This window comes from Pan troglodytes, chromosome 13, assembly GCF_028858775.2.
Source record: "Pan troglodytes isolate AG18354 chromosome 13, NHGRI_mPanTro3-v2.0_pri, whole genome shotgun sequence".
NCBI classification, from domain to species: Eukaryota; Metazoa; Chordata; class Mammalia; order Primates; family Hominidae; genus Pan; species Pan troglodytes.
Window position 1 is genome coordinate 64,436,751 of NC_072411.2, and position 23,786 is coordinate 64,460,536.

Below are 23,786 nucleotides of genomic sequence, written 5' to 3' on the forward strand. Positions count from 1 at the left end.
AGACATACCAAAGTATAATACCAATATATTGAAATAATCTAATAAAACCAGAATAGAATTATCACTATTCTATAAAAATAAGTTTATCACTGAATACATTTACCCCTTCAATAATTTTCACAGGAGTTATTTTATTTTGGAGAAACACTTTTAAAACTGACTGGCTTTTGGATGGCAATGGAAAATCACTAAACCAGTATTACAAAGTGATAGTGTTTATTGCTATCCTTTGAAATGCAAAATGTAATGAGTTCAGTACACTTCCACTCTATTTTCTAGCACATTGGATTTTTCCTGTGGAGCATATATCGAAGAGCTCATTTTAATAAAATTATATGGCTAGGGAAATGAGTAAAGTTTTCTTCCCTACTCTTAGGATGTGTGTATCTCTTGAAAAGGGTTCTTGTTTGTCATCATGCATGCAGAACCATCTGCGTCCAATCTTTCACCTTGATTTCCATCTCTTCGGTTGTTACAGGCACATCTTTAACACTGTTTGAATGTTTCACTCTGGTGGCTTTTTTTGTTTTGTTTGTCTTTTTGTTTTGTTTTGTTTTTCGTGCTTGGCAGTTTGTTCTTTACAATGGAGCATATTGTGATAATCTATTAGCAAAAGTAAGAGGGTCTTCGGAGCTCTGAGAATTGTTTCTCAGCTTTTGGAAATCAAGAGGGTAAGAATATTTCCAGGTTAGGAAGGAAAAGCTCAGCATTCTTTAACTTCACAGGCCAATGTCCCTTTTGACATTGCTAAGGCTAAGAAAAATTATTTTCTTTCTGACGCAATCATTTTTTCAAGTCCTATATAATTGAGGCTACTTGCCGACTTTATTCTTGAACATTATTCTTTATGCTTTTGGAAAAGGAAGCAGGAAAAGGTATAGAGAAGGGATATTTGGAAGAGTGGTTTCAGATACCTCTGCAGAGTTCTGATGAGGAACGGGAGGCAGAGGAATCAATGCCAAATCTGTTGTTTTGGGAGAGGTGACCTCAGGTGACGTCAATGCTTTAGTAAAAAAATATACCAATAGGATTTCTCTTAAAATGTATAACATCAGCAAGAACTAATTTTCACAATATTTGAGGTGTTTCCACGCAATAAAACCAATAGAGTAAAAAGTTTCCTCTTCCAGGTCCTCTTTTTTCTACTCACGACTTGGCACAAAATAGTAAAAATAATTTCCCCAGAATTCTGTAGAAACACTTTTTTCTGCTAAATTAACTAGAAAATATAATGAAAATTGAAGAGGGAAAGTATGCAGACACTAACTACAATTCAGAGGGAATTTCTATTTGTCTCCTTGTTAACCAATGAAGAATTTTCTCTAAAACCTTAAGACAAACTTTTGAAACTAAAGTAGAAATAAACATGAAAAAACTCAGGGCACTTAGCACACAGTGGGTACTCAATGACAATGGACTCCAAATGAATGGGTGATTGTTTGTGCCTGGTTACACTGCTTTCCTCATTGGATTATTCTCTGCCAAAAGGTCATCCCCTAATTAGCTATTAATAGCCACTTTGATACTGTATTTTCTGTCAACAGAAAGCGTTGAGCAGAACACTGCAAATATTTGGTCTTATAAGCCCTGTAAGTAAACATACATAAATGTATGTGTATAGTGTATAATCGCACTATATATATATATATACACACACATATTTATATATTTTATAATATATAAATTATGTATACACATATGTATATGTATATATCCTGTGCCATTATACATGCTATTTTACAAATATAACCTGTATATTATACAGTGAGCACAATATAAAATTTTAGAAGAATTATTACTTCTATGACCTAATGGATCTGGCTCACACTGTAGTAGGCACAGTTCAACTTTTAAGACCAAGTAAATAGAGACGATTTTTCAGCATTTTTCTCATTTACTTCTCTTCTGCCCAGCCATCTTAACAATGCTCATGGCCACTGAGCAGGTCATTGAAGCCTCATTTTTATTCTTCACTTTCTGTAATAATATTTTACTTCCATCTCAGGAGCTGTAGCAATTCTTCCCACAATAAACATTGTCATATTGGGGAGGTCCTGGGCACCTCCATGCCAGAATTTTAGGAAGAAAAGATAACTACTTGAATATACCTTTAAAAATACAAGGTGCTCTCAAATTTCTACCTGCACTTACAAGTCTCTCCTGTAGGGAAGTGGGATTTTTCCTTAGAAAAAAAATGTATAGCTCATGAGAACAAGCTACCGTCATCAACAAATTCATTATATATTCAATATAAGTATATATTTTGTTTTTCAGCTTTCCAGAGGCTGTACATATTTCATTGAAAAATTATATCTTATTCAATGTGAGCTCTTTAGAACCTTGTGGGAGGCATAATTGGAAGTGGAGTGGCAGGTGGCAGGTGTGGATCAAAGCAGGCAAATTTGCATTGTTCCACTCAGTGGGTAGGGAGTGGCAATCCAGGACTCAACCTCTGTCTGCTGCTAGTGCCCAGAAACACGGTCTTCTCTCTGGTTCTTGATGCCACTGCTGATTTACAGGCAACAGCACTCTTGAATGCCTGCCTTCAAGCTTTCCTTTCATATGAGCAATGAACTAACACTACAAAAATGAATGCATTTCAAGGGAAGATTTCAGTTTCTGTATCCACAAATCGTTTAGCATGAATGATCCCCTGAAAGTTCTCTGTTCTTTATATTATGTGTATTTTTCTCCTATATATTGATGCTACATCAAGAAGTATATGATGAATGCTCACCTTAAGAGAATTAGATTTGGATGACAGGGACTAAATTGCTTTCAGCAAATTTTACAATTGCCCACAGCACCCTGGCTTCCTAAGACTTTGGAATAGGCTCTTGGGCTCTGGTTAACTGGAGTTAATTGTGTTTTCACATTGACCAACTCATGGTTACTTACTGGCACAACCAGGAAACTTCAAAGAGCTGCAGGCAGAAAATCCCTTAGCATCTACACTTTATACGAAATTGATCTCATATTCCAAGCCTGTGATTAAAGGCATAGTATTCAAAATCAACAGAAATGTCTAGTTACATGAGCACAGTACAAATTGTGACATTGCTCTCAGGGCCTTATCAGGCAATAAAAACATTAGATAATTTAGCTTAAGAATGAGGAAACTGAACAAGATTGAAAGGAGATTTAATAAATCTTCAACTTTGTGGAGGACATTATTATATTGACAACATTGTTAACCTGTTCTTCATTTCCAGTAAGACAAACATAAGAGATGAACTTCAGGATAAGGGATTTAGATTAACTCTGTGGAAGAACAGCTTAATAGTAGTGGTTCTGATTTTAGAAAAAGTCACCAAGAAAATAATTAAAGACATTGCAGAACAAAATTATCAACTATCTATGAGTAGTCTATTGTTCTACAGTGAGCCAGAGGAATCAATAATTAGTCCAATTCAAGAAATATTTATCAACCATTCTTTGCTAAAGTTATCTACAGTTTGGCAAAGGCAAAGGAAAAAAATACACCAGTAGCCATCATATTTTGACAATATTATAAGAAGTAAGTGCTTTGAGAATTCATAAGAGAAAGAGAAGCTTTACATTTGAGGAGCTCAAGAAACAATTCACATTAAATATATCATTTGAGATTGACTTTGATAAAAAAAGTAATTTTAGTGGATGAAACTGGTGTGGTATGAATTCGTGTGTGTGCGCGCATGTGTGTGTATGTGTGTGTTTTTGAGGACAAGGAAGCAAATTAATTAAGGGAATATTATAAGGAAAACCACAGAAACAATGTACACGGAGGAGTGGGCAGTTTGTTTCAATTGAAATGTGGAGCAAGCTAAAGCTAGTAGATGATCTCTTCTAGAAAGAGTATTCATTGAGGAGAAAACAGAGTGAAAAAAAGAACTTGGCATAAGAAGGCAAGAAAAAGGAAAAGAATAAAAAGGAAGATGTTCAAATTCTATTTCAGTTACTCTTTCCACAGATACTTGTTGAGCATCTGCTGTGCAGCAAGCACTAAAACTACAGGGGGCCAAATATTTTCCACTTTCACGGAACTTATGATCTAGAGGCAGACAACATTGATTAAATAATGATGCAAATAAACCCAGAAGTACAACTGCAGTAAATGTTGCTGAAGAGATGAACTGATGGGGGAAGATGGAGTGATGGGAGTAGTTAAGGGAAGGATATTATGAAATAAGACTGAAGAGGTAAGTTAAGACCCACCCTAATAAGGATTTAGGGCACAGGATGTCCTTAGAGGGCTTTGAACATGTAGGTGACATAAACATAGCTGCATTTAGAAAAAAAAAATCAACAGAAGTCCAGTGTGGAATAGATGAGAGAGGGGCAAGTTGCATGTGGGAAGGCAAGTTGGAAGGCTGTTTCAATATTCCAGGTGGCAGATTATGGTAGCTTGGCCCAGAGCTGTGGCTAAGTAGATGGAGAGAAGTTAACCAAAAAGAGACCTAATTTGAAGACTAAATGGAGATTTATTGGAGGTAGCAATAATAGGACTTGTTGCCAGAGTTGATGGAGAGGTTGTGAGAAGGTTGGCTCCAAGATATCTGGCTTGTACAATTGATTGAATAGAGTCACCATCTGCAGAGGCATGGGAATTGAAGAGGAGACAGGTTTCCAGGGTGCACCATGAGTTCAATTTAGGAAATGTTGAGTTCGAGCTGCCTTTGAGATTTCAGGTAGATGATTTTATAGGCAGTTGGATATGTGGGACTGAAGCTCAGGTGGTCTGGGATTAACATATAATCATGAACATCTCCTATGTGAGGATATACTTAAATGATGGGGACCCAGAGAAAGAGTATGATATAGAACAAGAAGAAAAAGGAGCCTAGGACTATGCCTCAAAACTCTTAACAAATTGACACTGGTATAGAATATAATAATCTTGAAATTATCTTCAGGGAGTTCATGAAGGTAGGAGGAAAATAGGAAGATTGAAGTATTACAGACGCAAAGAAAAGAGTATTCAAGAAAAAGAGGGGACCTTGTTCATAGTGAAAGATGCAGCTATGGGGCCAAATAAGGTAAAGACTAGAATGTTTGTTGGATCAGCATGAGGCAAGAGTCAAAGCTTCTTCAGGAAAACTTTTTCCCATCTGCCAAGAACAATTAAATGTACACTCACTTGGGCTCCCACTGAGGAATACCTATTCCTGTTACAGAGCCTACTATTTGAGGGTGTGTCTATCTCCCTCTCTAGGGAAGATGAGGGATATTGAAGCACAGCTTATTTCTCAGAATATTGAGTAGCTGCTCGAAAATGTGAAATGTTAAATGAATATTTGTTGACTATATGAGCAAAGCATAAAGAATAGTCAGAGAGGCAGAAAAACCTGGAGAAAACAAGAAGTGACAAGTGCCACAGAATCTGAGGATGAGAAGGACTAACAAATGTGGCCTTCATCCATGTCATGCATGCTTGTGGGGCATGTAAGAGGATTGACCTCTTGGCCTGAAATGACAGCCCTTCTTCCAGAAAACTGTGCTCAGAACGAATTGACCTGAACGTCTTTTAAAAATCAATCCACTCTATTTCTTAATCTGTGATGTCCTTGTGAATATTAGATGGGTTTGTTGAATGATATCATTGAGAGCTATCAATCAGAAACTGGAAACCAGGTCATTAGCTACTGAATAAAGCAAAGGATCTGCCCTCCTAAAGCCTGAGTAAAATATACTCTTGAAGTCAGAAGTAAAATGAACATTTAAGTAAGAAGGCTAATTACCACATGCTCTACATTTAAACTTTAGGAATGGAATGAATTACCTTTCTCTCCTTCACTTTCAAATGACAATTTCCTTCTTCTTAGTTTACAGTTGTCTCCTTCTGAATCATTCATGGATTGTGATCGTAGGAGATCAGCCTTTGTTAATGGAACATGAAGATAAAATGAAAGATTACTGAATTAGAACATAATGTACTATTCAGTGAACTGTTTACTATTTCATATTGTTTCAACCATCTTGAGACTTAATTATTAGATTGCAGGCAAACAGCTAAAATACCTTGCTTAATACTTGTCTCTTCATTATAACATACACAGATAGAATAATTTTTAGTACTTTCACCATTTGCTGGGGAAATCATAGTGTAGAAGTTATTTATGTGAAATGTTTAGGGATGATGTCAACATTTAAAGATAAAATATTTCTTTATGTGGAATGTGTTTTATGCAACTTGATAAAGTTAAAATAAGAATAAAACTGTTGACCCTTGAACAATACAGGCTTCAACTGTGCAGGTTCACTTATACATGAATTTTCTTTTTCCTCTGTTACTCCTCAGACAGCAAGACCAACCATTCCTCTTCCTCCTCCTCCATAGCCTATTAAATATGAAGATGATGAGATGATGATCTTTATGATAATGTACTTCCACTTAATTAATGGTAAATATATGTCCTCATCCTTATGATTTTTTTAATAACATTTTCTTTTTTTAGCTTACTTTATTGTAAGAATACATTTTATAAAAATATACAAAATATGTGTTCATTGACTGATTACATTATTGGTAAGGCTTCTAATAAATAGTAGGCTATCAGTAATTAAGTTTTTATGGAGTCAAAAGTTATATGCAGATTTTCAACTATACAAGGATTGGTGTTCTGAATTCCCATGTTGTTCAAAAGTCAATTGTAGTAATTTAAAGAACTTTGCATAACTAATAGTACTGCAAAGAAAAATGTGTAAAATAGTTAAAATTATCTATGATGTTTAAATGACATGGTAATTATCGTAAGGTTAAATTTCACAACAATAAATATAAGGTTAAATTCCATAAACATTACACTTTGAACCCTTTATTATTTTGCTCCCAGATCCTCCTTCTTCCCTCTCTGGTTCACTCTGTCTAATATTGTCTACCTTGTAAATAAAAATGGAAGTTCTTGTTTATTTGAGTACTGACTAAACTTTTATATAAAGAAGATATGAGAGGTAGATATTTGTTACTTTTCAAGTCAAAGTCAGAATGAGGTTGGTGACATAAAACTGAGATTGGGACAAATTACTGAATTAAAACCATTACAAAAACATATGTTCTTAATAACTAGAATCTTTTCCCACTTCAATTAAAAAAACTTTTCAGAGTTTTAAAAAGAAATAATTATCTGAACTGGTGTATCAGGATATTAAATGGCATCTAGGGCCCTTAAAATTCCTCTTTCTCTTTTAAGCCTCTCATGGTACTTGGGAATGTCTATAACTACAGCAAGTATTAAATCTAATCCCTCTTACCTAACTATTGACTTTAGGGTTTTTTTCCCCAGAGAATATATTACTTAGCATTTAAATACACTGGCAAGTATCAATCACTCAATATTTGATTTCTGATTTAAAAAAGCATTTAGAATTAGAGTGGAGGTGTGAAATTTTGGGGGAAAAGGGATGGAAGAGGAATAACCTAGTAATAAATTTTTGGTTACAACATAAGTTTTATAGCCATAGAACAGTAATAGCTCATAAGGGCACATTTTCACAGTAGAAAAGAGTAAGGAACATAAGAGCTACACTCGAAGTTCATTCTGGGTTAACTTACATATATAATTATTTAAACTATTATTTCTGTTAGACTACATATTCATTCTGCACCATTAAAACTGACAATACTGTAAAACCTGACTAATTTGTACTTCTGTGATTTGGAAATTGTATTAAATAGGAAACTAAACTTGAATGAGGTTAATTTTTTCATTATTATTGTGAAGACACTGATAACCAATGTACAGTGTAAATAATAGCTGATAGAATATTCTAACCTCTGTATAAGATAAACTCAAGTAATTTTCAAAAGCCTAAAATCACCCATTTCTAGCAAATAATTGGCACACTATAAGCAAAGGCTATTTTAACTCAAGTGTGGCACCTAAGGGCTTCTACAAGGTCAAACCTAATTGAACTACTTGAAATTATTCAACATATTGGAAAGCAATTAGGCTAAATTTCTTTCCTATAATTCAGAAATTTTAATATTCAGTTGGCCTTTCCTTCCAAATATTCAGAATTGGTAAAGTCTTGCTGCAATATTTTGCTTGATTTTTCAGAAGTATTTGTGCAATTCAAGAATAAAATAAAATGTCAGAAATACAGACATAAGCAAACAGTTAACATATACCTTTGCACTCTCATGCCTTAGGTTGAAAGTCAACTCTAGGTTTGTCAGAAAGTGATCAGAAAACTCAGGATACATATCCAAAACCTCTAACAAGTCTTCTCGCTGAATCTTATGCAAGTCACAGTATGTGAGGGCTCTTACATCTGCATTAGACTTTCCAGGTTTGGCATAAAGATGAACCATTTCTCCAAATATATCATTTTTTCCTAAGAAAATAAAAAGAAAAAGAGGTGGGGAAAGGGAATCCAAACTCAATGTTCTCCTTCTAAAAGTAGAAGGGGGTCATTAAACAATTGATCAATCCCTGAACCGGACTTGGTGAGCAATGTTCCAGCACCTTAACTAAATGCCCATACCATGTATGGTGAGTGGAAATTTGTCTTTAAGGGTGATTGGTCCTTTTATTTCCTTGTTTTGGTTATTTGACTAAGCATCTAGAATGTAGCAAACATTATCTTCAGTCCTGTATACCCCAGTTTGCTAGCAAAGGGTCGTACCATAGAGTATTTTAAATATACTTTCAGGTAGGTGTACTCTGATTTTTTCAATTCAGGAATATGAGAAAGGCTGCAGTGAGTCAGATTCATGATCTTTCTGTCTCGGGATGGTCTCTGCAGGTGGTGCTGAGCAAGGGGTTGTGGTGGAGCTGTTTTAACACTTAGTGGACTGGTGGAACAATTGGAACACACCTTGTTTCCTAATAACCACTTTTGAATCTGCCCTTAATAAATATGCCCAATTGCTTAATAAATCTAGTTATAATTCTCAACATATGTAGTCCTGCTTTTTGTTATATGGCCTTTGTTAGGGAAATTTGTCCTTCTTGCTCTTCTGTAAAATCTAGGGTTATTTCAGTGTCTCGCTTCTAACAGGCCTTCCCCATCACCTCTGCGTAGCCACATACTACCTGCTTTTCAAGGTCTTATTCCATGACAAAGATAAGAACAACAGCAACAATAACAAATATTTATTGAGGACTAGTAGGTGCCAGGCACTGTGTCAAATGCTTAGGTGCATTGCCTCAATTTGTTCCTAAAATAACTTCATGAAGGAATTACTAATAATTATCCACATTTTATGAATACAGAAAGAGCATTAAAGAGATAAACTGATTAGCCTAACATCACCTTCTTAGTTGAATGAAGTGGAGGGAGGGAGAGAACAGCCAGAACTAAATCCCATGCATCCTGACTCCAGATGCATCCAGAGTCAAAGTTCTTGCACACCTGATACTGTGTATCTAAGTATCTAATCTCTTTCCAGTGATTTCCCTGAATGTCATGGCCACTTAGATTTTTCTGTTTCTGACTATCAAAGTACTTAAAAATTGTACTTGTGGTATATATACTTAATACATACTGATATATTACTTGATTGTGTAACTTCTGAAGATAATCAATGGCAATGTAAAATAGTACTCTCCTGTGTCTATCCTGAAGCTTCTTTTCATTTTTAGAAAAAACTCCTTGGGTATATTATTTTAGATTTTCGTAGACAAGTTCATGTACACCTCACTGTAGAAGCTATCAAAGACTTTTAAGTAATAAGGTTCTAATTACTCAAAAATGCTATAATATTCTTGTTTTACAAAGGAATTCAATAGTGAGAAATCAAACACCGTATCTTAACTATGTAAGAAAAATCGACATTAGAAAGGATACATTAACCACAGTTTAAATAAATATGTATCAGCCTTCCAAAAATAGGATAAATGATCATAATTTGTGAGGATTTTAGGGGCTGACTTACATGGAAGTAGGGACAGAAAAGGGTAATTTCCTGACATTCTTTATAGTTTTGGTAGCTCAGTATAGATATTATTGTTTTTAAAAAAGACCTGAACTAAATTAAGCATGGGCTTTGTATTTCAATTACCAACATGACTGTAAATGAGCCAGGAGCAAGCCAGTCCATGGATATGTCTTAGCAACACTCTAAAATTACTACTTGATAAAGCAAGAAAGCTTATTACCTTCTTGTAGAAGCTAGGACTGGCTGATTTGAAGATCAGAAATGCAATGAAGCATCCTCCTTCCCTGGCAACATAGCAGGGCAAACTGTCTATGCCAAATTTAGTGAAAACCTAACTTGATTGTGTGGCCTTAAAATGATTTAGAATATGTGTTTATTCTTTGTCAGCTTATTGGTTAGAAAACCAAATTTGGGAAATGTAAAAAAAAACTAATATAATAAAATTATCAAAATATATAAGAAAATCACTTGAGCATCTTTATTCATGTATTTGAGTCTGTGCCATGCCATACTCTGGTTCTACACAGCAGCAGGGAAAACAGACAACATCCCTGTCCTGTTGGAGAGAACCATCATATGTGAACATCAAAAGCTAAGTGAGAGAAAATCATTGAATTACATGCCCATTATTTAAGTGGAGCTGGATAATCCACAGGAGAAAAATGCAAATTTTTACAGAAACTAAGGATAGGCGTTATCATAGGGAGAGTGAGGCTTAAACCTACCGGCTATGTGGTAGGAGAAAAGAAGAATTGACTGCATTTTTCTCTGTTTCCTTGCTCTTCCCCAGTGTCCTAATATTCTAAAGAAGTACTACAAGTTCACATGGCCTAAACTTATTTTTATTTTTATTATTTATTATTTTTATTTTTTTAAGTTTTTAAATTTTTTTTTATTATACTTTAAGTTCTAGGGTACATGTGCACAACGTGCAGGTTTGTTACATATGTATACGTGTGCCATGTTGGTGTGCTGCACCCATTAACTCGTCATTTACATTAGGTATATCTCCTAATGCTATCCCTCCCCTCTCCCCACACCTCACGACAGGCCCCAGTGTGTGTACATGGCCTAAATTTATTTTTAAAGAGGCAGATTAAACATGTGCTTTCTTTTGCACCCAAACCAGTTGAAGTTATGACTAATTTAATCTCTTCATCACTTCTATCCCTGGTTGTTAAGTTTATAGGTCTATATTAATTACCTAGTTAAGGACTGTATGATTCCATTTAATCTGACGCGGCAGGTAAAAATGCACAATGAATAAATGAAATTCATCAAAACATAAACCCAGTTCATGACAGGGCTTTGGCACATGCTAGCAAGTATTTCCTACAACACATATATTTTATTTTAAGGTGTTGAGGGATCAAGCATGAAGCTAAGATCTTCTAACATAAAAAAAGAATATGCTTACTATTTTCCTATATTTGGCCTCAAATGTCTAGGTAGCTGCCAAGAACTGAAGAGAATCATCGAAGCATTTACACATCGGAGAAAAAGTGAGACAGTTAAGAAAACATATTTTCTGAAAGGTTAATTTGGTTTGAACTGAATTTTAAATGCAGCTTTCAAATTACCCACCATCTTAAACTGTTCTTATGAATACATACATCAGTCTTTTTTTCTAATCATTTTAAACTATGCATTACAAGCTAATAACTGAATCTGTCACCATGCACTTCTAAAACACTCACCCAGAATAGCCACCACAATGTCATCTTTGAGAATTTCAATGGAGCCTCTGGATAAGAAATAAAGTGCAGTGAGGACATCCCCACAGTGAACGAGGGTGTCTCCTGGAGGTGCATGGGTGGTTTTGAACTTCATTGCCAAAGCTCTAAGGCAACCTTTACTTGCCCCCCGAAAGGCTTTGCAGTTTTGCAGCAACGTCTGGTTGAGATGTAGACAAATGTCTGCTTGTAAGCATTCTGGGAAACCCTTTAGGACCTGAGGAAAAAAAGAAAGAGTTTCATACTACCAGTGTTCTGGGTATCTCTGCCTGAAATACAGTCAATTTCTTGCTCACAGAACTGCAGGTGTAGTCATTGCCACGCAGGAGTTCCTACAACTCTTCTACCTCGCCTACCTTAATGAATACTTGGTTTGCTAAACATGTCAAAATTTTTAACTCAAATACTTGTTCTCTGAATTAACTGCAGGCATTCAGACTCAATACAAATGCTGTCTCATTAAAATATAATGCCTACAACTTTTCACACTGCTTCTCTTTCCCTGCATTATGTTATGTGGCATACTGTGCACAGATATAATGCAATGTGACAATTAATAAGACATAACTAATGAAAGGTGGTACAACTAGAAAGACAATCAACCTTTTGAAAGAATCTAAAGTCAATTTAGGTTGCCATTTCTGGTATACATCTAAGTTATAATTAGTAAAAATGTTGACCCTGAAATAGTCATGGTATTGGTAAATGTCATGTAACAGAGTGTGCTATTTGTTTACAGTATTTGGAATATTTATGTTTCATATGCACATTATTAATACTAAATATTTTGATAAGCACTGAAAATAGAGAAAGGCAAGGAGAACAGCAAAAATACTTTAAAAGTGTAGTCCAATATTCAGAAATGGAAATTGCACCAGAATTTGCAGTGCATACATAAGCTTCTAAAGTGCTACTGTTTTGACAACCTATTCAGGGGCTAATTTAAAACTTGTTGAACAGATTAAACAATAGCTTGTGACAACTGCTACTCAATCTGAACTGAATAAAATTATTTGCTATTTTCATACAATTCTCAATATACAATGATTCAAAGACATTCAACTCTTGCTTCTCTGTGTCTTGCTATTTTGGGTGGCGTGTGTAGATTTTAATTTTTATGTTGACATTCTCCTACCAGTACAAGCAGACTCATTTAAATACACTTTGAGGTGGAGGAATGGGGCATTAAATAGTGCAATTTACAGTGCAATGATGCAATTTGGGCATTTCCTATCTTTTTGGATCAACCTTGGTATGCCATCCAATATAGTTAAAAGTAACCATGAATTGTTTGTAAGGCAATTTCAATGTATTTGGCTCACAGAGGAACTTCAAATTAAATCGTATGAGAAAAAAACATACAATTATTACTATTTTTAAATATTCAAGTAAGCACAAGGATCCTACTGTGTATAGGATCACTGTGTAATGCAAGTGGTCAGACTGATATATTATAAAGAGGACCAATAGGATACCTGAAGCATAATAGTCATGATTTTCTGCTCGTTTTCTTCACTGTATGGAATCACTCACAGAAATGAATAGGGAGCGTTTTAGATAAAAATTGATAGAACTGAATTCTGGTCATGGATTTGCCACAGGTTGACTCTTGTACAAGTCACTTCACCAATCTGTGTTTCTCTACCGTAGAATGAGAATCTTTGCAATATTGAATTTAGCCATAATTTCAATAAACTACTCATAAATAGTGTGCCAATTGTTAGACACAGCTCATCTAGCTCGGTGCTGCTACAGGAACTCAGGTTTTCATCCTGAAGAGTCTGTATTTCCTTGCTCAGGTCCAAACAAAATATGCCTCCCTTTGATAAGAGTTTCTGGGCACTCATCTGTAATCTCTCCCCTTAACTGTAACTGTTGGGCTTGGTCTACATGACTGGACTCCTTCCAGGTTCCCTGCTTGATGGAAGACCTCTCCTACATGATAACTTGCCTAGTCTGTGCCTGTTTCTGCCTCCAGGTCCTGGAGGCCCTTCCTACTCTTTGTTGGAATCTTATATCAACTCAGCTTTTCACATGGAAGCAATTATCTGGGTCACTGATCCCTTCTACCATTTAAACCACTTCATTGGACTCTTTGGCAAGTGATGCCAAACTGGAGTTGAACTAAATTTGGACACAGCATTCTAAAATGCTGGCCACTTTGCTTGGGGGCCAGCATTTTAGAGTGTTGTGGCCAAATTTAGTTCAACTCCAGTTTGGAGTTTGTATAGAATAAAAATACCCTAGTTTACACAGGCCTCTGTATATGAATTACCTCTCCTCCCTGAAGCCCACTGCTGTGGTCTCTGAATAATTCTAAGTAACCCCATGCAGATAAAGATGTATAAAGCATTACACCAAGTAACAAAACAAATGAATTCATCTGTCTTTTAAGATTCACCTGTAATAAGGTACATAAAGGCATTTTAGATTTCACATGAAGAAGATATTGCTATGATTATAGTAGTTAGCATAAGAATACTGAGCTACTGAGCCTGTAGCTGCATTTCTGGCATTTTCCCTTAAGTATCCTTAAGTAAAACTTGGTATAGAAAAAAATTGCGTGTGTGTGTGTGTTTATGTCTGTGTGTGTGCATGCACATACACATACATGTGTATTCACACATGCTTTGAGTTGGAAGGAGAAAAGAGATAGAGATGAGATTCTCCATTTCCCTGAATGTGTTATATGAGCTATGGAATCAGACAGGCTTGATCCGAAGTTCTAGCTCCATCATTTACTAGTTTGACTTTGGTCAAATTACTTAACTTCTCTGAAAATCAGTTTCTTTTTTTGGGAAAGTTAAATTAATAACATGTATTTCACAGAGTTGTGGCCACAATTTAAATAAGAATGTGCGTAAACCCTTTGATTCACAAAAGATTTTTAATAGACAATGTACTTTGGACTTCCTCTGTTTTTTGGTCCTAATTTATTGTTTCTGAAAAATTAGTATAATCTTTTTAGTTAGGAATAGAAAGCCAAAAATCTGTTATGTTTTGTCTTTGGTCTGCCTGATAGGGTATTCTCCACTAAGTTTTGTGTTCTATCGCCTCAGCAGAGTTTAAATGTTTTGTGCATCATTGCATCACCACTTTAATAATTCTTTTTCCTTGCATCTCGCTATAATTCTTGTTTCCTGTTTCTGGCTTGTTATATGTCCTGCAGTATTTGCACTTAGGTTGTCACTGTGAGTAGCCCTAAATCCCTTTTGAAATTAGGCAGTTACTAAAATCAATGTACAGATATGTTATCGGAATTCCAATAGTTTTAGAATCACCCACAGAGCTTTAAGGATGCTTCAGAAAGTTTTTTCTTATTAACTGTCCGCTGCCACCAACATTCATTCTATTGGAAGTGACACCCATTGGAAAGGATAACATCAAGTTGGAGGTGCCATAGAGCTGCTGTTGTTGCATGGAGAAGATACACAGATGTTGGCATGAACTTGCCTAGGTTAAGGAATTCTCATATGATGTTAGCCCTTAACAGATTTTCTTAATTTTCTTAAGTCAGTCACATAGATCTCTGAAGTAAAACTCGATAAAATTAAGAGCCCGTTGTTGAATGTCTTATTAGTTCTATAGTTTTGATGTCCCAAATAAGTTAGCAGCTCTAGGATCTGGGTTCTCTCTAAGTAAAGAAACTTTAAAAGGGAGAGTTAAGAGTGGGCGCTATAGTGGAATAGAGGTAGAAGTACATTGAAAAAAGTCTGAAATAAGAGGTAGGCTTAAGAAGATATTTATCCAGGGCACCCCTTTTCATTGGCCTCGCTATATTGCCTTCTTGGCTTCCTGTTCATTGCACTTTTTTGTTTCTTTGTTTTTAGGGTTGGTTCCCTTGCTAAACTCTCTGACATAGGACCTCCTCATTTATGACTCAGATACTGGCATTTTACCAGTCCTGGCAGATCTGGCTACAAAGAGTTGCTATGTCAATTGCACAAGTACAAACCAGGACGCATGCTGATTTGGTGATTGTTATGTCTATTTCCACTATACTATGCACAGCTTTCTTGACTGTCCAGGCTTGAAGTTTGAAGGAACATATCACCTTCCACTGTGTATTTGAAGCCATGGTTTTATTGAGGCAATCTAATTTTAAAGACCAAGAAACACCACCCAGAATCAGTTTCACGGTCTGCAGCTCGAAACAGAAGTTATCATTCTTTTAGCAAATACTTATTAAGTATCTGCTAGATATGGTTTGGATATTTGTCCCACCCATCTCATGTTGAAATATTACCCATAATGTCAGAGACGAAGCCTGATGTGAGGTGTTTGGTCATAGGGGTTGATTCCTCATGGTTTGGTGCTGTCTTCATGATAGCAAGTGAGCTCTCATGAAATCTGGTTGTTTAAAAGTGTGTAGCACCTCCCTCCACTCTCTCTCTTGCTCCTGCTCCTGCCATGTGACATATCTGCTCCCTTTTCACCTTCTGCCATGACCGTAAGTTCCTGAGGCCTCTGCAGGAGCCGAGCAGATGCTAGCACCATGCTTGTACAGCCTGCAGAACCATAAGCCAATTAAACTTCTTTTATTTATAAATTACCCAGTCTGAGGTATTTCTTTATAGCAATGCAAGAACAGCTGAATACACTGCTATATGCTAGGCACTATGCTAAGCATGGGAGCATAACAGTGAATTAAACATGTCTGAAATTATATCTGGACTTAAAGCCTTTCTCTAAATGCCCAAATTAAAACAAAAAATTACAGGGATAACCTGAATTTCCCACACTCTACTTTCACATCAAATTTGGACATTTATACTGTACATTTATAATACTAATGATTGTTCAAAGAAATTCTCAAGGTAAGAATTAATTTAAGGCAAATAAAAAGCTCTAATTTCATTTTTCAAATACTGGCTTGTATGGGGAAAGATTTTAAAAATTTCAAGTTCCAGAAAATTTTTTCAAGGCTGCTACAGATCCTTTATCTTTATTTTGATATAAGGTCACTGGAATATTTTATACATGTATTAACTTCCCTTTACTTGAATTTATATGAATACAACTCTTTGGGACTTTCAAAGTTACTTCGTAACTTACAAATGAGAATTTGTTCTTTTAAGTGAATATGAATTGCTTTCTGTGATTGTTAAATCAATCCTATAGTTAAGTATTTGAGGACCCCAAATTTAAAGACATTCAAACACAAATAACCCAACAACAACAAAACATAATAGCAGTATTAAATCAGAGTAAAACTCATAAAAGATATCACACAAAACAAAGAGAGAGCAAAAATGAAAGTAGTATTTCATACTAAACATCTATCAAATATGACCAGACATTGATTCAGAAGTATTCAAATTTATGTAAAACTTCTCTAAAATGTATATGTGCTGACACACACTTAATGGCATACAATTATAATATTGTTAATATTCATAATTAAGTAGTATGTGGATTCAAATTTTCTTGTGCCGAGTAATGAATGCAAAAATGAATGTGTGCCAAAGTTAATATAAGCCTGAACTTCTGATTTGATGTATGTGCTTATCAAAATGACATGTCTTATTAACTTTTAATAAGTAATTCTTTAAATTTAAACTTATACATTTATACCAGTAAAATAATTATAGTATCTATTTCATGTGTTGGAGCGCAAATGGAAAACAAGTTTAGCTCAGGCCTATGACAGATTATAATTAAAGAAATATGTCCTAGGCTTCAGTCAGTGGAGTCAGAAGGGAGAAATATCCTAATAAATGAAGTTATTTTTCCTATTTTTATATGTACTCTTCTGTCACCTTTCAAGGAGAAAAGATAGATACTCATCTACTTAATCAAATTTTACCTGGCTGCTGATAAAAGATAGCCAAATGGATTTAAATATTCATAATGTATTGACAATAAACTATTACTCTTTCCTCAAATTAAAAGTACAAGATTCAATATTTGCTGTTTTTAAGCCCAAGTTCCAAAACACTCTTATGGTGGTTATACTTTCTTGATTCTGTTTGGATAAGTGTCAACAATTGAGCTGGTTCCTTTTTTTTTAAACGCCAGAACAAGTCTCTCCAGGCTCCTTCCATAGGATTGTAAACTCCTGTATTTGCTTTCTGAAAAGAATCAAAATGTATTCTCTAGTAGATACCCCATATCTAGATAGTATGAGAAGGTTTATCTATGTTGTAATGAATGGTTTTTGATTTATTTCACTTAGTATAGTTGCAGGGGGTAGCATTCCCAAAGGCAGGCTGAACAAGGCACATTTACGAAGTCTGAGTGTGGCAAATGACTCCTCTAAATAGCACATTAATCATATGGATGACTTTGGCGGCTGTGATAACTGACATTAGGCAACTTTCTAGGGAAATTTTCTGGGTCATTAAATATACTTAAATCTTGACAAATTAGGATTAATTAAAACACAAATTAACACTCCCTATGAAACACTAAACCTCAAGCATGATTATCAAATAGATGAGTAATATATTAAAAACTTAAATCTCTGTCCTAGCGTACAGCTTTAATATTTTATAGCCTTTCCTGATTCTGGTAAAATTATTGTTTTCAATGTGAGCATTCAGCTTCTAAAAAATCTTTAGCACTTGTAAGATACTAAACCCTGCTTTTTGTTGTTTGTAAAAGCTAATGTCCCAACTTAATGGATTCTGTAATTTCTAGGTCATTTAAGATCATTTTATTCCTATGGGTTAGCCATTGAGAAATAGGAAACATACATATTTCCTGTTTGGCAATTACATGTTTAATATTCCATTGTAGCCACTGATCATGATAGGTGAACTCTTATAGGTGTTTTAATCTTACAAATATGTATTGCCTAGTTTGAAGCCCAAATTGTTTCATCATCTAATTTCTTATTTTACTTTCATGTGGCTGAAGAAAAAATAAGGAAAGATTTTCTTGTATAAACATCACATAAGGCCAGATTGTTGTCAAAGCAGAGCATTATGGAATCCACAACTGTGGGAATATTTATCAGCGTTGAGAGAATAAGCTAATTTTCTTCATGTAGCTTTTCAACATTTGGCATATGATTTATATCCCTTAAGGAAAAAAATATGGGCAGAATAAAAACCTGTCACACACGGACAGAGATGACAATGTTGTAAATCCCGAACCAGTTTTGATAATGTAAAGAGTCCTTGAAAAATGAAACAGAATTATCCTTCCTACTTCTCCTGCAACTCCAGTTAACAGCATAACTATGAGATGTTGCACTGCTTTCAGAAGGAAACTTAAACTTTATCCTGATCCAAATTAAGTCAGGGCCAAGGATGGGTAGAAGTGTGGGTGATGATGTGTAGGCAGAGGGGATTTATTGCTTTCATACACATGTCCTTGTTACCCAGGCTCTGGAGTCCTTGTGTTAATTCCGCAAAAGGCTGACTTAAAAAGGGTGCCTCTGGATTTCTAAAATGAGGTCTCAGGGGAAAACTTGGAACCCATTAAGGTTTCTAAGGGCAACAGGAGGGATCTGCATCCCGAGGAGCAGTGTCAGGACCTCTCCTCCTTGCTCCTGCTCAATTATTTGAGAGAGGTAGTGGGGGAAGGGATGAACAGAACATAACCATAGTGGATTCTGTTGGATGCTCTACAAATAGTTCTTCCCAAATGGATTGATTGTAGATGACCTTAGCTTGCCTACAAAATAAGGAAAAAGGAGGTACAGTCTACCAGGTGATGAAAAAAATAATTTAAAAACCAACATGTACTTAAAATACCATCTTGAACTTGAATCAAGCTTTATGGTTTTGGAAACATTTATCACGTATCGTATTTTAGCATCAAATTTTTTACTGAGTTGTCAACATTATGTGGGGAATATACATTGGCAATCACCCCAGTTTTCAAATTTGAAAGCAGAGGCAATGCATTAGGAATTTTATTTGTATAAAGACAAAGACTCCAAACTTACTCCACGGCTCCTTCAACCATTTTGACTTGCCATTGCTGTCCATCAAATTGGATTTCTAAAGTTGCTAAAAGAATAGTTAGACATAAAATGTTTCCCATTCATCTAATTTTTTTGTTTTATAGAAAAGTAATAAAGGATAGAAATCTAGCACAGATGATCTTTTCATTTTTTACCAGTTGGGTATTTGTTTCTTGGGAATTTTAAGACTGGACAACAATTGTTTTTGAGGGAAAGCAGATGGCTGTATTAGTAGTTATCCAACTTTTTGTAAAATATTGGAAGCTTTCAAAATAGCGGAAGTTATCTTCCTCTACCTAACAAATTCCCCTCCTATAAAATGTATTGACTGTTAACTTGGCACTCCGAATGTTCCAAATATCAATGTATCTACGTACATTTTTGCTTCTAACACTCGAGTCATAAAACAGCTGTGTGTGTTCCAAACCTATTTATGCCAGCTGAACTTGTTAATGGAATTACATCATTCAATCATATCATACATAAAAGAATAAAATTTTGTGTAAAGAAGGAAAGCACTGTCTCCCCCTGCCTATCCCAACTATAAAAATAAAGATGAATGCTTCAGAAATCTTTTATAAAGGTGGGTCATTAAGAAAAATGCAACCAGATTGTTAGATTAGGTGTGGGATCTTAAATATCTGAAAAGTAGAAATTTTATAGTCACTAAACTCTGATTATAATCCGAGAAATAAGGAAAAACAATTAAAAAGTAACCATAAAAAAGGAGTGCTTAGAAATTAAGAACAATACTCGATGATAATTTTGTGATAAAAAATGAAACAATTTAGAAAACAATAAAAATGATAATATTTCATTTTAATACCTGTAGAACCACAGAAAAACTTGTATTAAAAGAAATATGTATACTCAATGCCTTCATTATCAAAAATAAAGACTCAAACAACAAAATAGCTTAATACAAATGTTAAGAATAGTAAAGTTATCAAAAAAATAAGAAAGAGGGAATTAATGGAGGCAAATGCTGAAAACAAAAAGAACAGTAGCAAGCTAGCTTAAATACATCTAAGGGCTAATTCCATGAATAAAATCAAATAGAATGTATAAATCTTTCAAAGATCTGCTGAAGGAAAGAAGAGAGAAAAAATATGCAAGTTCAGGAATAAGAAAAGCAGATGCATGGGCTGATACAGAAAATATTAAATATTTTATAAGAGAAGCTTATGTGCAATTGTGCAACTGTGGAAGCCTAAATAACACATATGAATTCTTGATAAAATGGAAATTATTATATTGACTAAAGAAGAAGTAGAACAAATAATTACCAAGTAGAGTAGGAGAGGTGATTAAAGATCCACTATTGAAACAACCAGATGATTTTACAACTGATTTCTTTCTAACACTTGAAGAGCATATAACCACCAATGAATATCATTATAAAATGGATGCAAAATACTAAACAATTGACTAACCAATAATATCAACAATGTATCAAAAAATCTATAACCAGAAGTCCTACCCAGAGGAATTAGATACGAAAGAGAAATAAAAGACATCCAAATAATAAGTCAAACTATCTGTCTTTGCAGACGATATGATTCTGTATCTAGAAAATGCTATACACTCCAACAGAAGACTTCTAGATTTAATAAACAAATCTGGTAAACTTTCAGGATACAAAATCAATGTACAAAAATCAGTAGCATTTCTATACACCGATAACACCCAAGTTAAGAGACAAATTAAGAATGCAATCTCATTTGCAATAGCCACATAAAGAATAAAATATCTAGAAATACAGCTTTCAAGGAGGTGAAAGCTGTCTACAATAAGAATTACAAAATACTGCTGGAAGAAATGGGAGACGACACAAAAAAATTGAAAAACATTTCATGCTCATGGATAGGAAGTATAAATATTGTTAAAATGACCACACGGCCCAAAGCAATGTAGAGATTCAATGCCATTCCTGTCAATGTATCAAAGTCACTTTTCACAGAATTAGAAAAAATTATTTTAAAATCATATGAAACCAGAAATACTCCTGAATTGCCAAAGGAATTCGAGGCAAAAAGAACAAAGCTGGAGGCATCACACTACCCAAGTTCAAACTATACTACAAGGTTACAGTGACCAAAACAATGTGGAACTGGTACAAAAACAAACATAGGCTAATGGAATAGCATAGAGAAACCAGAAATAAAGCCACACACGTACAGCCACCTGATTTTCAACAAAGCTGGCAATAACAAACAATGAGGAAAAGATTCCTTATTCAATAAATGATGTTTGGATAACTGGCTAGCCATATGCAGAAGATTGAAACTGGACCCTTATGTTTTTCCATCAACAAAAATTAGCTCAAGATGGATTAAAGACTTAGATACAAGACCTAAAAACAATAAAAACTCTAGAAGAAAGCCTACGAAATGACATTCCAGGCCATATCATTATCAATACCTCTTCAACCTTGGCAAAAAGTTTATGACTAAATCCCCAAAAGCAATTGCAACCAAAACCACAATTGAGAAGTGGAACCTAATTAAATGAAAGAGATTCTGCACAGCAAAAGAAACTACCAACAGAGTAAACAGACAACCTACAGAATGGGAGAAAATATTTGCACACTTTGCATCTGATAAAGATCCAATAACCAGAATCCATAAGGAACTTAAGCAAACCAACAAGCAAAAATCCAAGAACTCCAATAAAAAGTGGGCAAAGGACATGAACAGATACTTCTCAAAAAAAGGCATACCAGTGGCCAAGAAACATATGAAAAAATGTTTATCATCAATAATTATCAGAGAAATGCAAATCACAACTCCAATGAGATACCATCTCACACCAGTCAGAATGGCTAGTATTAAAAAATCTGAAAACAATAGATATTGGTGAGGTTGTGGAGAAGAGTGAACACTTGTACACTGCTGGTGGAAAATGTAAATTAGTTAAGTCACTATGGAAAGCAATGTAGAGATTTCTCAAAGAACCTAAAAGAGAGCTATTCCATTCAACCCAGCAGTCCCACTGTTGGGCAAATACTCAAAGGAAATTAAATTATTCTACCAAAAGGACACATGCACTTGTATGTTTATTGCAGAACTATTCAAAGTAGCAAAGACATGAAACCAACCAATACAAGATGCCTATCAACGGTGGACTGGATAAAGAAAATGTGGCACATATATGCAATGGAATACTATGCAACCATAAAAAAGAATGAAATTATGTCCTTTGCAGCAACATGGATGCAGCTGGAAGCCATTATTCTAAACAAACTAACGCAGGAACAGGAAACCAAATACTACATGTTCTCACTTATAAGTGGCAGCTAGACATTGAATACACATGGACATAAAGATGGGAACAATAGACATTGAGGACTGCTTGAGGAGGGAGGGTGAAAAGGAAGAGTGGTAAGAAAGGGTACCACTGGGCACTGTGTTCACTACCTTGGGATCATTTGTACATCAAGCCTCAGTGACACACAATTTACCTATGTAACAAACCTGCATAGGTACCCCCAAACCTAAAATAATAGTGGAAGAAAGAAAACATTTAAAAATAATTACAAAAATCTATGATCAAGTAGGATTCATTTCATGAGTGCAAGGATATTATAGTAGTATTAGTCTTAACACTTCTTTAATTAAATCAACTAAGATATTTATTAAAATAATTTTATTATTTTTAATTAAATTTTTAAAATTAAAATCAACTTTTTTTCAAAATTATTTTGGAAATTCTAGTGAACCAAAAACACCCCAATCAGTAGTTGCTATTAAAAATAGAAAATGAATTTATCTCTTCTTGCTGCTGATATGATTGCATGCTTAGAACATCCAATATTAAATCCTCAAGAGGACCACCTACCATTCAAACAGACCAGAACAAACCAAATTAAATCAAACTACAAAGTACTATCAGAATGAGGTCAAATTGAACCAAACCAGAAAGAAGTCCTTCAGAATTTGTTAAAGAAAAATAAATTAACCCAAAACTTGGTTACAGAGAAAACAAATTAAACCAAACAAAAACAAATTCTATCAGAATTTGCTAAACTGGCTGGATAGAAGATAAATAGTTTTATTATTTATTATCTATAAGCAGGTAAAAATGGAAATGCTTAATATATTTTATTTGACTCACTATGCTATATAAAATTAATAAAGATATTTCACAATAAAGGTAAAACTTTTTAAGAAGAAAATGATAAAATCTTATTGAACTGGATTTTGTTTTTTAAGATATAAACCAGTGATTCTCAACTTTGTCTACGTATTAGATTTATAAAAATACTGACACAGACTTTAAGCAA

The 23,786-nt window shown here is 34.6% G+C and overlaps 1 protein-coding gene across 4 annotated transcripts in view; it reads right to left on the reverse strand.

The window, feature by feature from the left end:
• The window catches only part of KCNH7 (potassium voltage-gated channel subfamily H member 7), a 478,895-nt gene that overhangs the window by 21,563 nt on the left and 433,546 nt on the right, over positions 1 to 23,786 (reverse strand). For 3 of the 4 annotated variants that reach the window (XM_009443595.4, XM_063790524.1, XM_525954.7), the window contains 3 exons: positions 11,557 to 11,809; positions 8,108 to 8,313; positions 5,759 to 5,855 (listed from right to left, as the gene is read on the reverse strand). In XM_009443595.4, the coding sequence (XP_009441870.1) occupies positions 5,759 to 5,855; positions 8,108 to 8,313; positions 11,557 to 11,809 (556 nt within the window). The remainder of the gene's footprint in view (positions 1 to 5,758; positions 5,856 to 8,107; positions 8,314 to 11,556; positions 11,810 to 23,786) is intronic. The other variant, XM_054679079.1, reaches the window with a different exon arrangement.